This window comes from Furipterus horrens, unplaced genomic scaffold (genome assembly GCF_987537825.1).
Source record: "Furipterus horrens unplaced genomic scaffold, mFurHor1.1.pri manual_scaffold_2, whole genome shotgun sequence".
Taxonomy (NCBI): domain Eukaryota; kingdom Metazoa; phylum Chordata; class Mammalia; order Chiroptera; family Furipteridae; genus Furipterus; species Furipterus horrens.
In genome coordinates, this window is record NW_028327172.1 from 20,409,259 (window position 1) to 20,427,691 (window position 18,433).

Below are 18,433 nucleotides of genomic sequence, written 5' to 3' on the forward strand. Positions count from 1 at the left end.
AATTTAACACATAAAAATTTTAATAGTAGTTGGTTACAACTCAGTAAAACTGTTAATATGACAAAACTTTTGAAGACTATCTTATAAAAAACAGCCTGCTGAAACTCAGTAATTGGATTAAGCATTTTCTTAACCAATCACAGATTGGGGTTCTGATTATTTTAGAAGGCTCTTTTCTTTCCTTAGAGCATGAAGTTCATCATGTCACACCATGCCACTTGTACCAGTCTTTCTTCGGGTGAATCACATCAGCAGACACTAACATGGGCCAAGGTCAGTACAAGTGTCTTGCCAGTTATAGCAGAGTTGTTAAAAGAAACTCTTCTAACCTTTACAATAATTAGTGAAAATTTCATATCATCAATGGAATAACAAGGATACTTCTCACCTGCTTCTTTCACCTTCTTTCCTGCTCTCTTTACATTCCATATCCATTATTTTCCTAGTGTCATGTTAGTTTTAAATTCTTCTTCTCTTCCCGTAGAGTCCCCTGTAAGCTGTTCCAGGGAAATTACTAATGTACTTCCAGGTCTCACTGAACTGCCCTGACCTGACTGGCATGGTTCAGTTGGCTGGGCGTCATCGCGTAAAGCAGAAGGTCTCTGGTTTGATTCCTGGTCAGGGCATATAACCAGACTGCGGGTTTAGTCCTAGGTCGGGGCACATACGAGAGGCAACCTAATCAATGTTTGTCTCTCGCACTAATACTTCTCTCCCTATCTTTCTCGCTCTCTTCCCCTCTCTCTAAAAATAAATAAGTAAAAAATCTTTAAGAAAAAAAATGTTTCACTAAACTTTCGTGTCCTAACATTTAAAATACAACAGAAAGTTTTACATTGTCTCATATCTTACTGCACAATACAAACTTGATTGAAATGCATTAAGAAACATTTTGTGTTTAAATCAACACTAACAAAATGTTTGGTAGTAAACAGCATAATTTATTTAAATATATTCCAGCTTAGTATGAAGGTGAGCAGTTATTTCTGAGGGTTTAAATATTTAAATTATAGTTTACCATTGAAACAAACAATCTTTTTGGTCTCTCTTTCTCTCTTCATTTTTGATTTAACATTTTTCCCTCTTTAGAAGTTCACAGTGTCACAGGAGTAAAAAAGACTGATAGAAAGCACTCTTAAACATATGGCTTTATATACATAAAAAATTCAATAATGTTGCTGCGACCCCAAATACAATGTGATCCTTATTTACTATTACCCAGAATAAACTTATGTACATATTAAACTGTCAAGTATATCTAGAGCAGTGCTTGTAAAAGTGAGGTCCCACTGCTAAGTTAGTGGGTATTTCTTTGAGAACCACATCCAATGTCAATACAATTAAGTAGAACTGTACCACTTTTTTTAGTTTACAATTTATCATATATTTTCAAATGTTCTGAAATGCTCCAAGGAGGCAAACAAATGATTTATTTTACATCTAGTTTAACACCCCCTTTATACAGCACCAAGATTAAAAATGGATCTAACTACATGTCCTCTTTTTTTTATTATTGTCGTTACAGTTTGTTATCATTTATTTCTACAACCTTAAACCCACATTAAAAATGAAGACAGCTCAGGCCAAACTCTTTCACCTTAAATAAATAAACATTTCATCCACTTCACACTTAAATACCTAATTTTTTTCATATAGTATATGTTTCTGGATAACGGTTCCATCTTTGAGAACTAGGCAAGTCTAACAGGATTCTCTAGGTTTGCTTTAAAACTTTCAAGAAACCTGGTAGCTAGTTCGTCATCCACGAGTCGACCGTCACTTGACATTGTGACAGTGATGAGTTGGTGCTGCTGCAGTTTGTCATTCCCCTCTTCATCCTGTGTGAGCTTCAGCACGGGGCGGAATCTCCCAACGGCCAAAATGCAGGCCTGAGGAGGGTTGATCACCGCAGTAAACTCATCGATGCCAAACATCCCCAAGTTGGAAATGCTAGAGGAAAAACAAAGGCTCTGAAGGTGGCACGTCATCAATCAAATCAGACTTTCCCCATACGTGTATTTTTACTTTACTAAAAAACTGCTACAGACCTTACATGAAGTCATTCAAAGGCAAAAGACTGTTATTTACAATAGCATTAAAAATTGTGTATTAAATACCGACACATACAGATATTATGTCTAATATAAACACCTATTCAGCATGGAATTGGAAGTTGTAGACAGTGGCATATGGCAAGAAAAAGAAATGTAAGATGCAAGGACTAAAAAAGATAAAACTGTCACTATTTACAGATAAACTGATGGTATACATGGAAAATCTAAGACTCCACAGATAAACTAGTCAGATTAATAAGTGAATTTATTAGATAAAAGGTCAATATAAAAATTCATTTTATATCTATATACAAGTTGCTATAATTAGGAAATAAAATTTAAGAGCAATACCATTTATAATAATATCAAACATATCAAGGAATAAATCTAACAAAACATTTATAAGACTTCTATACAGGAAATTACAAAACATAACTGAAAGAAGTCAAAGAACTAAATAAACAGTGGTTTTTGCGATAGTCATTGGCTGGAAGGCTCAATGGCGTAAATATGCCAATTCTCGAACTAATGAAAAGAGTCAAGGGAACCCCAACCAAAATCCCAGCAAGGTTTTGTGTGTGTGAGACAAATGACCAGCTGATCCTAAAAAAAATCTACATAAAATAAACACAATCTACATATAATAAAGAAAACCCAATTTCAGATGGATTATGATCTATACGTGAAAAGTTCTACTGCTTCTAGAAGATAACATAAAGGAATAACTTTATAACTCTTTAGGCAATAATTCCTATCAGAAAACAAGGACGAACTATAAAGAAAAATACTGATAAACAGGACTTCATTAAAATTTAGATATTCTGTTTATTAAAAAATACCATCAAGAAAGTTCCAAGGAGAACACTGTGCTAAGTGAAATAAGCTTGTCAGAAAAAGACAAATACCATAGGATTTCACTCATATGTGGAATCTATTGAACAAACTTAACTAACAAGGAAAATGAGGACAGACTCATAGATGGAGAGCAGATGACAACTAAGGGTAGGAGGTGGAGGGGTTGAGCAACAAGCAAACAGGACTCATGGACGTGGACAACAGGGTGGTGATGGGGGGTGTATAAGGGGACTAAATGGTAATGGAAAATACAGTAAAGACCCTGTTAAGTATAAATTTGTATATGCATTTTAAAAATTGTTTGGCAGTATCTATTAAAGCTTTTAATCTAGCAATTCTACTTGTAGTATACACAATGAAAATATGAATAGTTATCATAAGACACTAGAAAATGTTCTTAGCACCGCTAATTGTAATAGCACCAAAGTCTATAAAGACCATAAATGCTCAACAGAAAAATGAATACTGGCATATTTATACGGCATAGTACAGAATACTAGATACTGCAATAATAACAGATAAATGACTGCTTTACACAGCAACATGATTAATCTCACAGACATTGAGTGAGAGAAGCCAGACACTAAGAATGCATATTTAACCCTGACCGGGTGGCTCAGTTAGTTTGGCATCAACTCATATGCCAAAAGATTGTGAGTTCAATCCCCAGGCAGGGCACATGCCTACGTTGTGGGTTCAATCCCCTGTAGTGCGGGAGGCAACTGATCAATGTTTCTCTCTTTCTCCCTCTCTCCCTTCCTTTCTCTCTAAAATCAGTGAACATACCCTTGGGTGAAGATTTAAAAAAATGCATATGTATATAAAGATCAGAGCTAGCAAAGCAAATCTATAGTGATTTTGAGAATAGTGGTTACCTTTAAGAGGATGATGATTAGGAAGGGTAGAGGGAGTATATCCTGCTTTGGTAGGTTATACAAGTTTCTTTATTTTGTAAAGCATTCAAGCTACACTAAGTGCACTTTATTGTGTTTAAATTACACTTAAAAATAGAGCTGGCAATAACTGAAGGGTCTAAGTATTAATATTTTTTCCTAAGGTACCTTAAGAGATCACAAGTAGAAAAAAACAGAGTTGAGGTTTATATATCTATTGTACTTACATATTTTTAAATATCAAAACCAAACTCTGAATGTCCTTCTATGAACATTTGAATTGAGTTAAACCCCTAAAGGGTTCCGATTAGCTTTGATATGAAAATCTGCTTCATCTGAAGAATATTTTTCATATATTCTGTTATCTACATACAATATATGATATTTAGCTTCAATTTTAAGAAAAAGTTTCAGAAAATAAGTAAAACAGGTTAACATGGGCTTTATAAGTCTTCTATCTGTTTGATGCTACTGCTAATTGGAGTTTAAACTTTACCTGAAAGATCCGCCTTGGTATTCTTCAGGTAACAATTTTCCATCTCTTGCTTTCTTTGATAGAGCCTGAGAAAAATACCAAGTGTGTCAAGCAATACTACATCATGCATATTACATCATGCAATACTACATCATGAAATATCGGTACAGGGTGTAGCCTCATCTCTTTTATGCTTTGATTTTACTTATAAGATGTATATATGGGTTTCTCTAAAATAATTTTTAAAATGAACAAGATAGAATACAGATAACCTAAAGAAGCTAAAGATGTGAATCAAAACTCTATAAAAACTTTCCTTTAAAAATTCTTCAAATATTGGAATTACCTTATGCACCATTACTATGCAGATTGTTTCAATGTTTTATACGTTCTGTCTATAAACTTTTTCTTAGAAGATAAATTAGAAGGAGCCACTCTTATTAATCGAGCATTTTAAATAAAGTATGCAATAGCAACAAACCCACAATCAACATATCAATTTTCATCTTTCAGTTTTTGCCTTTTTTACCCATAACATATGCACAAGTTCAGACAGTTGTTAAAAACACCAGAACTCTATATTTCACTTTTCAATATTATAAATGTCTTCTGTGTTGCTAAGTCTTTATAAACAATGTTTTAATATTTGCTTAACATTCTAAAGACTATATCTGCCAGAATTTACTTAGTCATTTCCCCAGGGTCATAATTTGGTTCATTGGTTTCTTTTGAATGATTTCATATAAATTCTCAGAAGTGGAATTACTAAGCCCCAGAAAATGGACATTATTTTGGTTCTTGATCCTATAGCTGAAGCATTTCCTGAGTGAGCTAGTTCAATTTACACTGCCACACAGAATGCAAGAATGCAGTAATTTTCTATCCCTCTTGACAATACTGATTCCTAAAAACAGAGAGGGAAAGACAGATGACACCCTGAGAGTGACTGTAAGAAAAGTTGTTAAATTTTCCTCTACTTGTACTTGCAATTAACCATACTCTGTTGATTTTTATTTTGCAATGCTTCCAAAGCAAGGAAACAGAGGTTGAGTCATTACACATGAAAAATCAATAATGAATTATTTTATGCGGAGAAGAGTAAAGCTGTTGTCATTTGAACAGATAAACTAAATCGGGGCTTACTTCAAGTTCTACATTACATAGCTCACATAAGTACAGTTACAACCACCGTTAATAACGATTTAATTTTACACCATAGATGATTTCAATTTTGAAAACTAAATGTTCTTTAAAAATCTAAAAATGATCTCAGTGTATCACTGTGATTTAATGCAACTGGAACAACTACAGATTCATACTATTTGGATATAGTTACTTATGAAGCTATTTGAAACCAAAATGAAAAATGAAGAGAGACTCGTATAGTCCATGGAATAACAGAGGTAGAGAGAAGAAACTACAAATGTATTTTTCCTGCCTTAACCAATACAACTGTTAACATGATTTGAACAGGCATGTATCATATGGATTTTGAAAGGCACTTCTTTCAAGGCAGATGATCTCCACACATCTGTGCCATACTAAAACACACAAAAATCATATTCATTTTAAACACTAGATTGCAAGGGCACATAACACACTTTTAAAAAAACAAATCTCTGTAAACCCGAACTAAAGAATATTCCTATCAATGAACCTTAAGAGCTTAAAATAAAAATAGAATTTGAGGACGATCGTTGGTTCTAAAAATTCCTGAAGAATTTTCACTGGATTTTCCTAGTAATATGAAAATATGAACTTAAAATAAAGCAGGTGTTACCTGAAGCATCCAACTAAAAGGACATAGTACAAGATAACTAGCAAATATTTCTAAAATAGATTGTGTGCCTTATTAATTCATTCAAGAATTTTACTGGGTACTAATGAGGTAACTTTCACCTCTGCCTTTTAAAATGGCTATAATTAACGAGGGATTAAGAACAGTGTGGGATCTAAGGCTTGTTACTATACTACTCTATTTCGGAAATACAAACTTGAAGTTGGCTGAGACATGCCTTTAGCACCATACATTGACATCCTTCAGACTACTAAAGGTCAAGAGGTAAATACTTACTTAGTGCAGGGGTTCTTAACCTGGGTCCATGGATGCATTTACAGGGACCTACAAACTCCTTGGAAAATTAATTTCAGTAGGAGTTTTTATTGAATGTTTTAAAAAATATATTGAGCAACTACTATCTTCCAAGCACTCTTTTAGAATTGGATATATGGCAATGAACAAGGCAGTCAATGTGAGATAGGAGAGAGCACAGAAGGGTCAACAAATAAGGTAATTTTTAAGACTGATAAACCGCACAAAGACAGTACAAGAGGGTAACGTAGGAAGCCATTTTAGCTATGGAAGCCACAGAAGGCTTAGGAAAGTGGCATTTGAAAATGAGAAATGCCTGGATTTAAATAAATCCCCACTTCCACTGCTTTCTAAATGTATCCCATCGGGCAAATTTCTTAAAGGTGCTCAACTCAGTTTCCTCAATTGTAAAATGGGGACGTTTAACTTCCAACTATACTATTGGGCCAATAGGATTATATGAAATGCTAAGCCTAGTATCTGGTGTATCATAAGGATAAGAGTGGACTGTTGATCACAGACAGCAGGGTGGGAGAGAGAAGCAGGTGGAATGAAAAGTACAGGCGAGTAGCCACAGCACAGCAAACCTTACAGGTGCCAGGAATTACAGGGGACGCCAAGGATTCGCAGAGGCCCCGGGATGCTCTGACGGGCCCGGACTGCCTTCCCCACAGTGCGGAGGCTGCTGACTGCTTCCTTACCACCCACCTTCAGTTCTTTCAGGATGGAAGGGAGAGAGGATGCTATCATAGCTACTTTATGAACTACAGTAGTAAAATTGGCAAATTGGTCAGAATCAAAGAAACCTTCCTTTAATTGTTAATTTAAAAACTTAAATACATATAAAGGTAAGAAAATTCTAACTCTACAGTTAAATTCAATTCCATGTGAACTTCACAAAAACACTAAAATACATGTACTCTCAAGGCTGCTGAAAAGCCTTGATGAATAACGGGCATGTATTATCCTAGTACACCAACCTCTATTACTTTGACTTTTAAATTGGCCAAATTATTACCACCTCTCAATTACAAAATAGTTTTGCTTTTATCTATAAAAACACACTCCGCAAATCTTTCCCAAGAGGCGTGAAGAAAGGCTTTAAAATGACAATTCTACTAAGGCCACCTTTAATTGTATCTAAGATTCCACAGGTATGCTTTTAGACTTGATTGTCTTGCACTTATTTATTTATTCTGGGCAAGTAGGTCTACACCAGCTTCCCAAAGAAATCTTATCTTCTACTTTTTAATCCCCCTTTTATCTTGTCCTACCACTACACATACAACTGGTCCTTGGTAAATGAAAAAAGAATCACTTATCTAAATGAATCCAAAATGTTCAGTGTTAACACTCTGATATTTCTGACCAAGAAACACACTTAGAAGTTATTGAGGCTGTCAAAGCTGACCTACTGCGTGTATTCCTGCTTATTCCATGTGATAGTTTTGGTAAAATCAGAGTAATCTATATTAGAGTTACAAAACTGCTTTTAAGAAAACCCAGGAAAAAATGGAGTACTTTTGTTTTTGGAGTCCTAAGTAAATTTAGTGGTCTAAATTCTAGAAAGGAAATGAATAAATTTTTAAGAATAAAATGATGTTAACAGTGAGGTCTATCTAATACCACTTTAATAGAAATACAGTTTCAGCTTTAACGATCTAAAATATCATCTTCAAAGTTGAATTCTAGACTTCAGGAAGTAAAGCATTCATTTATTAGTTGAATGCAGTTGACTGTAATTTATCTGTATGTTATTTCCGAAATTTTAAATGTTAAATATTCTTAAACTGGGTCGTGCCTGAGTAAAAACTTGAAACTCCAAATGTACAAATGACAATCACTTGGAAATACACACACACATACAACTGCATATATAAATATATAATTATATATAGATATATATTATATCAATCATAAAGTGACCAGATCATGTCAAGACTTAATCAGAAAGTAAATCCCAGCATTTTGAAAGCACAGTATTCCTTAAGGTGTACCTTCACAGAGTCAGCTATTTCCTGTATACCCTTAGCAGCAGCATCTTTTATGATCGGTGTAATTAAACCTTTATCTGTTGCCACAGCCACCGAAATGTCAATAAAGGGCAGCTGCTTTGGCCCTTCTCCATCCCAGCTTACATTAACACTTGGCATTTGCTAGAAAACATAAACAGAATAAAAACATGTTACTGAAGAAGCAGCTTTAGACCAACGTGATTACAGAAAAATAACTATCACTAGTATGCATGCCCTGGCTGGTTTAGCTCAGTGGATTGAGCGTCGGCCTGCGAGCTAAGTGTCGCTGGTTCGATCTTCCAGTCAGGGTACATCAGAGAAGGAAAACTCTGACTCCAAAAAACCTCCGCTGCCTTGCGGCATACCTCTTCAGGGGAAAGGCTAAGGGAGTAAACCCCGACAGAAAATCCGGAGCCGGAGTCCCTAAGGCGGTTTGACGTTGTAGTCAACACCGGCAACTCCTGCGGCGCACCTGAACCCAAGCTGTATCGACTCCGTCTTTCCCTTGGACCCTTCAGCTGCGAAGAGAGGGGGGGTCTGCTGCATGGGCAACAGCAGACCCTCCATATTACCCTGCCCAGGCTCTGTAGCTTCAGCGTCATCACAAGATGTCGATTCAACACGGGAGGAGACAGATACCATGTCACTCCCGAGTCGGACTGCACAGCCATTCTCGGCGGTGCAGATAGACTCTTAAGAAGCTACACCATCGTCTCTCGAGACGGACGGCTGCCGACGACGACTAGTATGCATATCTGAAAGTGAATAATAGCTCAACAGAAGGAAATAAAAATTCGATGTAAAAATGGTTTGGATCTCTGTGTTAATATATTTTATGTTTGGGACGAATAATTAAGCATATCATGTTTTTCGGAACAAGTTTGAGGAAATTCTGATGACGTACATGTTTTGTCTCTTTGTATCATGGTAAAAAAAAAAAAGGCGGCTCCCTTTCTTAAACCTGATTGCTAGAAAGTATTTAATATTTGCTCTGCTTCCTGCCTCAACATTTGACCAACATGACCTAGAGAAGAAAGGGAGGGAAGCGGGTGGGGACATTCATTCACATCACTTCTGTGGCATGAAGCCTGACTGTCTAGCACAGCCCTGGGACATATCAGCAGGCCATTAATAAATAACTTCTGTATTTAAGAGAGATTTTCTAGCTTCATAAACATATGATATATCCTGTATATGAGCATGTATATATTTAATATACTTATAACTACACTGAGAATGAAAAACCAGATGAAATGATTAAATGCCTGGAAACAATGTGCACTGATAATATCAAATATCATAGCAGAAAATGATGCTGAAAAACTAGGATCAAAATCAAATTTTTCTTCATAAGACCCATGCCTCCCCACATGTAGCCGCCCACAATATGGTTCCGCCTACCTACCAGTTTTACTTCCGACCACTGCGCTATGATGGATTTCCCACTTCACTCAGGCCTCTCATTAGCCAGCTGTGCTAATTTCCATTTCATCTCTTTTCAGCTGCTCATTTCACTTCCCCATCTTTCAAGGTTCAGCTCTTTCATTCAATAATCCCATTATAATAAACAATGAAAATCCCAAAATAGTAAACAATGAAGTCCCAGCCCCTTAGAAGAATTTATTCATTAGAGATAATGGTAATGTAAGAGAGAGAGAGAACCCTCACAAATGAAGAATACCTGGAAAATAAATTTAATTAGAAAACAATGTGACAAAAACCTATGGGACATAACCTAAGCTGTACTCAAAGGAAAATTTATAATCTAAATAATCTTGTTAATAAAATATAATTCAAGTTTCCTAATAAAATACCTCTACCCAAAACAAACTTAAGGGAATGAAGGCATACATAATGAAACAATAGAAAGGAAGTGAGAATATAAACATGCAATAATAAAAGTGGGACAGAGTTCAGAAACCCCCCAGCACTGGGAACATAATTCTAAGAAGCAAATTTAAATGACTCTAGGCTAATAAGTTTGGAATCTAGATGAAATAAATGACTTTCTGGGAATATATACATTTCCAAGAGTGATTTAGGAAAAGCTGAAAATTAAACAGCTCAATAACTATGGGGAAAAAATGAGAAAGTTGTCAACGCTCCCTCCTAGAACTCAGATATTTTTACTGGTGAATTCTATAAAACTTCAAGACATAAAAATCTTTACAATATTGAAACAATCACAGAGAAATAAAAGGAAAAAAAGCACCCAAAGTCATTTTGCTGAGACCATTCATTTAAAGAAGAAAAAGGAAAAGCCTAAAAAAGCTAGCACGAACTTTAAGTTACAATTACTATGGCTCCTGATACAAAATTATGAAGTGAAATATTGACAAATAGCTAATGACCACTTAAGGAGGGCAAGAATAACTCATAACTAGAAAATCATTAATGTAATTCAAAATATTTGGCCAAAAGATGAAAGACTTAAAAGCATTTAGATATGAACAAATGAAAAGGGCATGCCTTTAAATTCTCTATTATTTAACTGTTCAATAAAAAAAAACAAATTCTTTATAAATATACTTTAAGCACAGCCATTACTAAGCAGCGATGCAGAACAGCAGCCTTGTTCGTGCAACAGCGGGACAGAAACCGGCGCTGAGCAGCCTGCCAGGAAGGCGGGGTTGAGATGTACATCTCCGGTCAGACCATCTGCCTTCCTGCCACTCCCACTAAGACTATCAGGCTTCTCAAACTTAATACATGTCCAAAACCAAACTCGAGATTCCTGCCTCAAACCCGCTCCTTTCCTGTTTTCCGAATCTTAGTACATGGGGAGCTCCATGCCTGCCATGCTTGGGTCAAAATCCTCACCCTTCTTTCTCTCACATCTCACATCCAATCCACCAACAAATCCTGTCGTCTCTACTCCTGATACGTAACCAGAATCGCCACTTCAGCCCAGCTGCACTGCTACCAGCAGAGTCCAAACCACTGGCACCTTCTACGGCCTCCTGGGGCGCTCACTGCTCCCACCTGGCCTCTCCACTGCACGTGTCTACGTGGCTCGCACCTCCTTTTTTTCCAGGCCTGTCTCAATGATCACCTTGCCAGAGAGGCCTTCCTTTTGAAAGTAACACCCCTAGTTATTCTGTCCCCATACCCTGCTTTCTTTTCCCCTCAGCACTTTCACTAAATATGATTATAGTATTTGTTTGTCTCTCCCAACTAGAACTTACGCCCCACGGGAGCAGAAAATACGTAGGCTTTTGTGCACTACCATATTTTTAATGCCTGGCACGTATTTAGCACAAGACAGGGGATCAATTAGTATTTGCTGAATAAGTGGTTTTTATTCTGCTATGATTGATTAGTTGTGAGCCCTTCTGATTTTCAGTTTCTTCACCTGTAAAACTAAGGAAGATTAAATGATAGAATGATTTCAGCAATAAAATTATAAAATGTTTGTGCCTTAAAAAATAAGAGTTCTATGTATCATATAAAAATTAAACGATGTGCCATGGCTGGCTGGCTCAGTTGGTTGGAGTACTGTCCCATACACTGGTCAAGGCACATGCCTCGATGGTGGGTTCGATCCTCAGTCAGGGAACATACGGAAGGAAGGCAGCCAATTGAAGTTTCTCTCTCATGTCAATGTCTCTCTTTCTCTCCCTCTCTCTACCCCCCTTCCTCTCTGAAGTCAATAAACATGTCCTCAGGTGAGGATTAAAAAAAAAAAATCAAAGATGTGAGACTACTTTAGGAGCCAAAATTATTAGGGTTTGCTACTTACTTTAAGGGTAACAGCTGCTGCCTTGATGATAAAATCATTTACTGAGACTTTAATGTCATCTGAAAGAAAAACAAGCATATTAAAATTATTGTTCATAATAAACTTTAACACTGAACCATTATGATTTCAAACTTTTAAATTACGGACTACACTGACAAACGATGATAAAAAAATTACAGGTTTTTATTTGTTCGCTTATTTAAGAAGGTTCTGCTAATCAGAAAAACTTACATTATATGAGGTCCTGAATAAGTAGTATTAATCATGAATATAAATGTTTACTTCTGGGCCTTGATTATAATTCTTCTAAATTTCTCAGATGTCATATATAAGAGCTTGAAGGATACATTATAACCTCAATCAGAAAGAAAAGAACCAACTCCTATGTCTCTAAAGAGATAAATTATTTTTCTGTGATGATATAAACATGATGCTTACAAGATGATTCATTTTTCCTCATTCTTTTCAAATGTCCTTATTCTGTGTACATTTTATAATATACTGATTATATTAGAGCTGTGGTACGTGTAGTCACTCTAAAAAAACAAATATATACCTGGGGGAGAGTTAAAATTTTCTTTTTACTAATTGGGTGTATGACAAAAATTTTAGAGCACTGCATTAAATAAGATATGCTTTTTAACTTAACAAAGGATACAGCAAATGCCAAAGATGAGGCAATGATGATGTAGGTCCCAGTTTAATAACTAAAAATGAGGTTTTCTGTCTAGTTTTATGGTGAATTCATTTGAATTAATTTCCTTCCAGTACACATAATGATTTTTAGATAAAACTGAAGTCCTCTCCCTCCCCACAGAGCTGATATAACTAAAGCATTTGATTTATACCTTTGCTTTTCTCAGTGGATATGAAAGTGTTGGAAAACGTAAACTATACTTGATTCTTTATTGCAAGAGCTTCTAGAAGAAGCCTTTAAGATCGAGATGTAGTCAATGGTATGTGGCAGGAATCACAAATCCTGTTATTACAGTATCATGGAATTCCGTGTGAACGACAGCTCATTCCAAAGGCATGCTGAAGATTTTGGAAAGAGATTAGATGGATTACCATAAAAACTGCCCAACTGTGATGGTAACTGTCAGCTGCTTATTTAATTCACAGCTATTCTAATTCAGATTTCCATAAACACACACACAAATTTCCTGTTTCTTTGAAATCCCTTTAGGAATAGAAATATAAATGGATTTCCAGTGCTCAGACTTCTAATAATAAACCATATAAAAGACTTGGTCTGTCCAAATTCAAATATATCAACATAATCTTTTATGAACTCATTATATTTACCTTTCCCGGCTCCCTCAGCTTCCTTCTCACTTTATCTACTACACATAGGTATCCACAGTGAAGACTTCCCAACCACCTACTAGCCGGTGATCTCTAAACCTACGACCCACATCCATAGTCCTCACCTAAAGTTCCCCAGACACAATGGAGTTAAACTAGAAATCATAAAAAAAGATAACAGAAAGATCCTCAAGTATTTGGAAATCAAACCGACATGTCTAAATAATTCATGGATCAAAAAAGATATCACAAGTGAAATTAGAAAATATCTTGAATTAAATAAAAAGGAAAAATAAAAACATCAGAATTTGTGTGATACAGTTAAGCATTGCTCACAGAGAACTTAAAAGCATTATATGCTTATGTTAGGAATAAACAAAGTTTCTTATATTGATCTCAGTTTTCACCTTAAGAAACTATAAAAAGGGAAACAAATTAAACCAAAGCAAACAGAAGAAAACAACAAAGAGTAGAGCAAAAATCAATGAAAACAAAATTACAAAAATAATAAAATGAAATCAAATGCTGGCTCTTTGAAGAGATCAATAAAATTGATAAGCCTCTAGCCACATGGCTCAAAGGTAGAAGACAGAAATTACTAATATAGAAAATGGAGATATCACTCCAGATTATATAGATGTTAGAAGTATAATAAGGTAATGAATGACTTTATGTCAATAAATCAATAACTTAGATGACATAAATGACATAAACAAATTCTTCGGATGACACAAACTACCAAAGCTAATTCACATAGAAAAAGATAACTCACATCTATTTTAAAAAATAAATTCAAGTTAAAAATCTTCCCATTAAGAAAACCAGAGGCCTAAATAGCCTCAACTGCTAAATTCTACCAAACAATTAGAAATAAAATCAATTCTACCCAAACTCTTCCAGAAAACAATGGAGAGGAAAAAAATTTCCCACCTCATTCTGTTAGATCTGATAACAAACCCAGAAAAAGTATCTCAATAGAAGAAAACTACAGGTCAGACTTTCTCTGTACATAGGTGTAAAGCTTCTCAGCAAAATGTTAGAAAATGGAATCAAGCCATTATGAGAAAATTAATGATTAAATGAGTTTTATTCGTTCATTACAAGTAATCGCTCATATAAACAAATCAAATTCAACATTAAGAAATCAACCAATAAAGTTCACCATATTAACAGATGGGAAAAGAAAAGACTATCTCCAAAGATACACAAAAAGCAACTGACAAAATACAACACCCATCCAAATGTGAATTTCTTGGGCCTGAAAAAGGAAATTACAAAAACCTACAGCCAATATTAAAGACTACAGGCTTTCTCCCAAGATCAAGAACAAAACAAGAATGTCTGCTTTTACCACTTATGTCCATCACTGTAATAGAGGTCCTCTACAGTTCAACAAGGCAAGAAAATGAAATAAAAGCCATATAAATAGGAAAGAAAGAAATGATATATCTGTTTATGCTAAAAATTCTTCTCTCAGCAACCTTAGCTTTAACTCATTTTTGGGAGAAACATAAATTTAATAACCTAAAATGCATTTTGAAGAAGAAATTTAAAAATTAAAATATATCAAGAGTGATAAATAAGACATATTTATCTAAAACATTCTTAAACCAGTTTTGGATTCTATACTTTCTAAAATGTTAAGGGCTGTTTTGTTCAGGTATCATACCAAAAAATATAATTTATTCAATACTATGGAACAAATTTATTTTTATAGGAAAAAAAACCCAATTATGTTCTCTAGCACTAAAACATGCCCAGATCATATAATTGAAACACAAAGCTACACAATGAATATTTAAAGAATTTCATGATAGTTAGCATGTGTATTGCACTAAGTAAATTCAACTTTACTAACCTTTGACCAGATTTTGTCTAACTTTTAAAACAGCTCCAACGTCACAATCAGCAGTAGCATATGCGTGAGGTATAGTACTTTTAGATTCAGTTAACCTCTTGGCAATAACTCTTCGAATATTGCTTGCTGGGATTTCAGTGAATGTGCCCTGCAAAGAAGGAGCAATCTATCCATTAAACTATAAATGGAAGGGGAATAAAAAACAAAAACACAAAAACTTCATAATGGAAATTAGGTCTCAATTACTTAAGATAATAAAGATTAATATAGAAAAAGTACTATTACTATTTTTAGTGTGAGAAAGTGGAAAAATTCAAGTTTTAGTTGTACATGGAACCTCTTATGTTACTATGTTTAAAATTATTAAAAAGAAATCTAACAAATCATGAATAATTCCTCATGGATGTGTGTGTACACACACATGCACAAACACACACACACTCCAGAGATAGTACCTAAAAATAACTTTTGTTATAAACATCATTTCTTTCCCCCCCCCCCCCCGGGAGAATATTTATTTATTTATTTATTTATTTTTTAATGTTTTTTATTGATTATATTGTTACAACAGTTCCAATTTTCTCCCCCTTGTTCCCCTCCACCCAGCACCCCCCTCCCCCAGCAATCCCCCCCAAGTCCATACCCCTGGTTCGTAAAAATTAACTATCCCCCCCCCTCTCAAATATTAGGACCCTTTGTAATCTTGTAAAGGACAATGGGCGAAGGTCTCAAGCTCCTCTAGCTGCTTCAAGCTGGACATGGTCGTCGTCCTACCTACCCCTGGGTCCAGAAAACCCTAATAAGAGTGGGGGTGTGGAGGGGAGGCTGGCCTTCCCACATGGGTAAGGCTAACACTCAAAGTAGCCAATATATCAACAAACTAATAAAAAACAATTCTTACTTATAAAAATCGAATACATTAGAAAAAGATTATCTAATATACAGCAGTCCCTCTCTATGTCGTGGTTCACTTATTGTGGCCTCACTGTATCGCGGGATTTTTAAAAATATCATATTTAATTATTTCTTGTGGATTTTTCGCTATATCTCAGGATTTTGCAGTACTGTATACGTATGTTGTTAAAGTTACATAGGTTTAAGAGTGTAGAATAAATGTAAGGTTCCTACTTCGTGGGGGGGAGGTGTCTAGAATGTAATACCTGTGGTAAGTGAGGGAATACTGTATTGGATAATCTACCAAATTATTTCTATATTGGTTTGTGATAAAAAATTAATTAATTAATTAAAATCACATGCAGCCCTGGCTGGTGTGGCTCAGTGGATTGAGCACAGGCCTACAAATTAAAGGGTCAAGAGTTTGATTCCCAGTCAGGGCACATGCCTGGGTTGCGGGCCGGGTCCCCAGTTGGTGGAGCGCGAGAAGCAACCACATATTAATGTTTCTCTCCCTCTATTTCTCTCTGCCTTCCTCTCTCTCTAAAAATAAATAAATAAAATCTTTTTTTTAAAAAAATCACATGAGTATCTTATTTCCTAGAAATTCAAAACATAAAGTATGAATGAGATAATAAATTCTCCCTGTAATTTCATTGTAGCTTTTCCATTCTGTTCTTTGAACTTCTAACAAAAGCATGATGGACCTTAAATTACATCTAATTCTTTCCTGTTCTTTACACCATCCTAGCACTGGGTTACCATCACCTCAGGATAATACATAAAGGCAGAAAGTATAGCTGATTTCTTTTTTAACAAATGTTCTCTTGTGGAATTATATATTTTAGGTTAGCAAAGTACCTGATTAAATAGCATATATGATCTCTACATACAGTAAGAATTTGCAAGTACGGTTTATCTTCCTAATTTGAATAACTTACTTTTTAAAGAAATAAGATTTTATTACACAAAAACTTTTTGCACATGTAGTCACAAAGCATTAATGTAAAAAAACCTGTTTCCTATGAAACTTGTAGTGTTTTCGATTCATTTAAAATATTTTGTTAAAATATATTTCTCCTTAAGCCCTGGCTGCTATAGCTCAGGGAATTGAGCGTCGGCCTGTGAGCCAAGTGTCGCTGGTTCGATTCCCAGTCAGGGCACATGACTAGGTTGCACATCGGGTCCCCAGTTGGGGGCGCAAGTGAGAGGCAACCACACAGTGATGTTTCTTTCCCTCTCTTTCTCCTTTCCCCTCGCTCTAAAAATAAATAAATAAACAAATAGATTATTAAAAAATATATATGTATATATTTCTCCTTTAGAAAAGCAGTGTAGGTTTGTCTCTACTTTTTTATTTTTTTAAGTGCCCATTCAATTTTAAATAAACCAATTACCCTGCATTTCTTCTGATGGGAAGAAAGTGACATGAAACCTCAGAAAGGAAGACAGAGAAGCAGAATGGAGCAATTTGAAAACAAAAAAGGACTGTTATACGTCATATACCTAAGAAGAAAAACATGATTAGCTATAGGCTCTGCAGTTCTTCATAGTAAGGCCATCTATTTCCATAACAAAAAAATAAAACACATCACAAAAAGGAGCTAGCATCAGCTACCAATTATTGGTGCCACACCCGAGAAAAAACATGAAAAGTTTCATGATTATAGAGCATATATATGGTATGAAGTTGTGGAACTTGTAGTAAACTTAAGTTGAATCATAATTCTAATGTTCCTTTTGGAAGTTGGCATTGCACAAATAAATTTGATTTGTTGTAGGAAATCTACAAAACAAGGCATTTTGGAGAGTTTTGTCTTTATCTGCTACTAAGAGATTGCTAGAAGTACTTGTAAAAACACACAGTACTACTGGTGCTTATCTGCTCTCCCACTTAAATCTGAAAACTCTACTCAGATGACATTACCGCTGCGTTAGGTTGTCCAGGAGTTGACACTGGCGGGACCATCGGCCGGGGATAAGATGGCCCGGCTGCAGGCTGTGAGGGCAAAGGTGCCGCAGCAGTTACTGGAGGGGCTGGGGTCGGTCTGGACTCAGTGACCTTGCCCATCTGTTTCAGCTGGACAAGCTTGAGAGCATCCCTGGAGATAAGAGGGAATTAGATAACCATGATTAGCAACAAGAATTATAATAAAACTTTTAGAAAATGGAGGTGAGATGTGGAGGGAAGACACAGAAATAGATACATGTCAAGGCTATAATGCAAAGTAAACTATTTGAGTTACACAAGTA

At 35.4% G+C, this 18,433-nt stretch overlaps 1 protein-coding gene across 1 annotated transcript in view; it reads right to left on the minus strand.

Annotated features, from left to right (window-relative positions):
* Positions 1 to 920: 920 nt before the first annotated feature.
* The window catches only part of PDHX (pyruvate dehydrogenase complex component X), a 55,907-nt gene continuing 38,394 nt past the window's right edge, over positions 921 to 18,433 (minus strand). The window contains exons 6-11 of the mRNA XM_090262708.1: positions 18,108 to 18,282; positions 15,287 to 15,434; positions 12,124 to 12,182; positions 8,367 to 8,525; positions 4,299 to 4,363; positions 921 to 1,950 (exon numbers count right to left, since the gene is read on the minus strand). Coding sequence (XP_090118834.1) covers positions 1,692 to 1,950; positions 4,299 to 4,363; positions 8,367 to 8,525; positions 12,124 to 12,182; positions 15,287 to 15,434; positions 18,108 to 18,282 — 865 coding nt within the window. The 3' untranslated portion in view covers positions 921 to 1,691. The remainder of the gene's footprint in view (positions 1,951 to 4,298; positions 4,364 to 8,366; positions 8,526 to 12,123; positions 12,183 to 15,286; positions 15,435 to 18,107; positions 18,283 to 18,433) is intronic.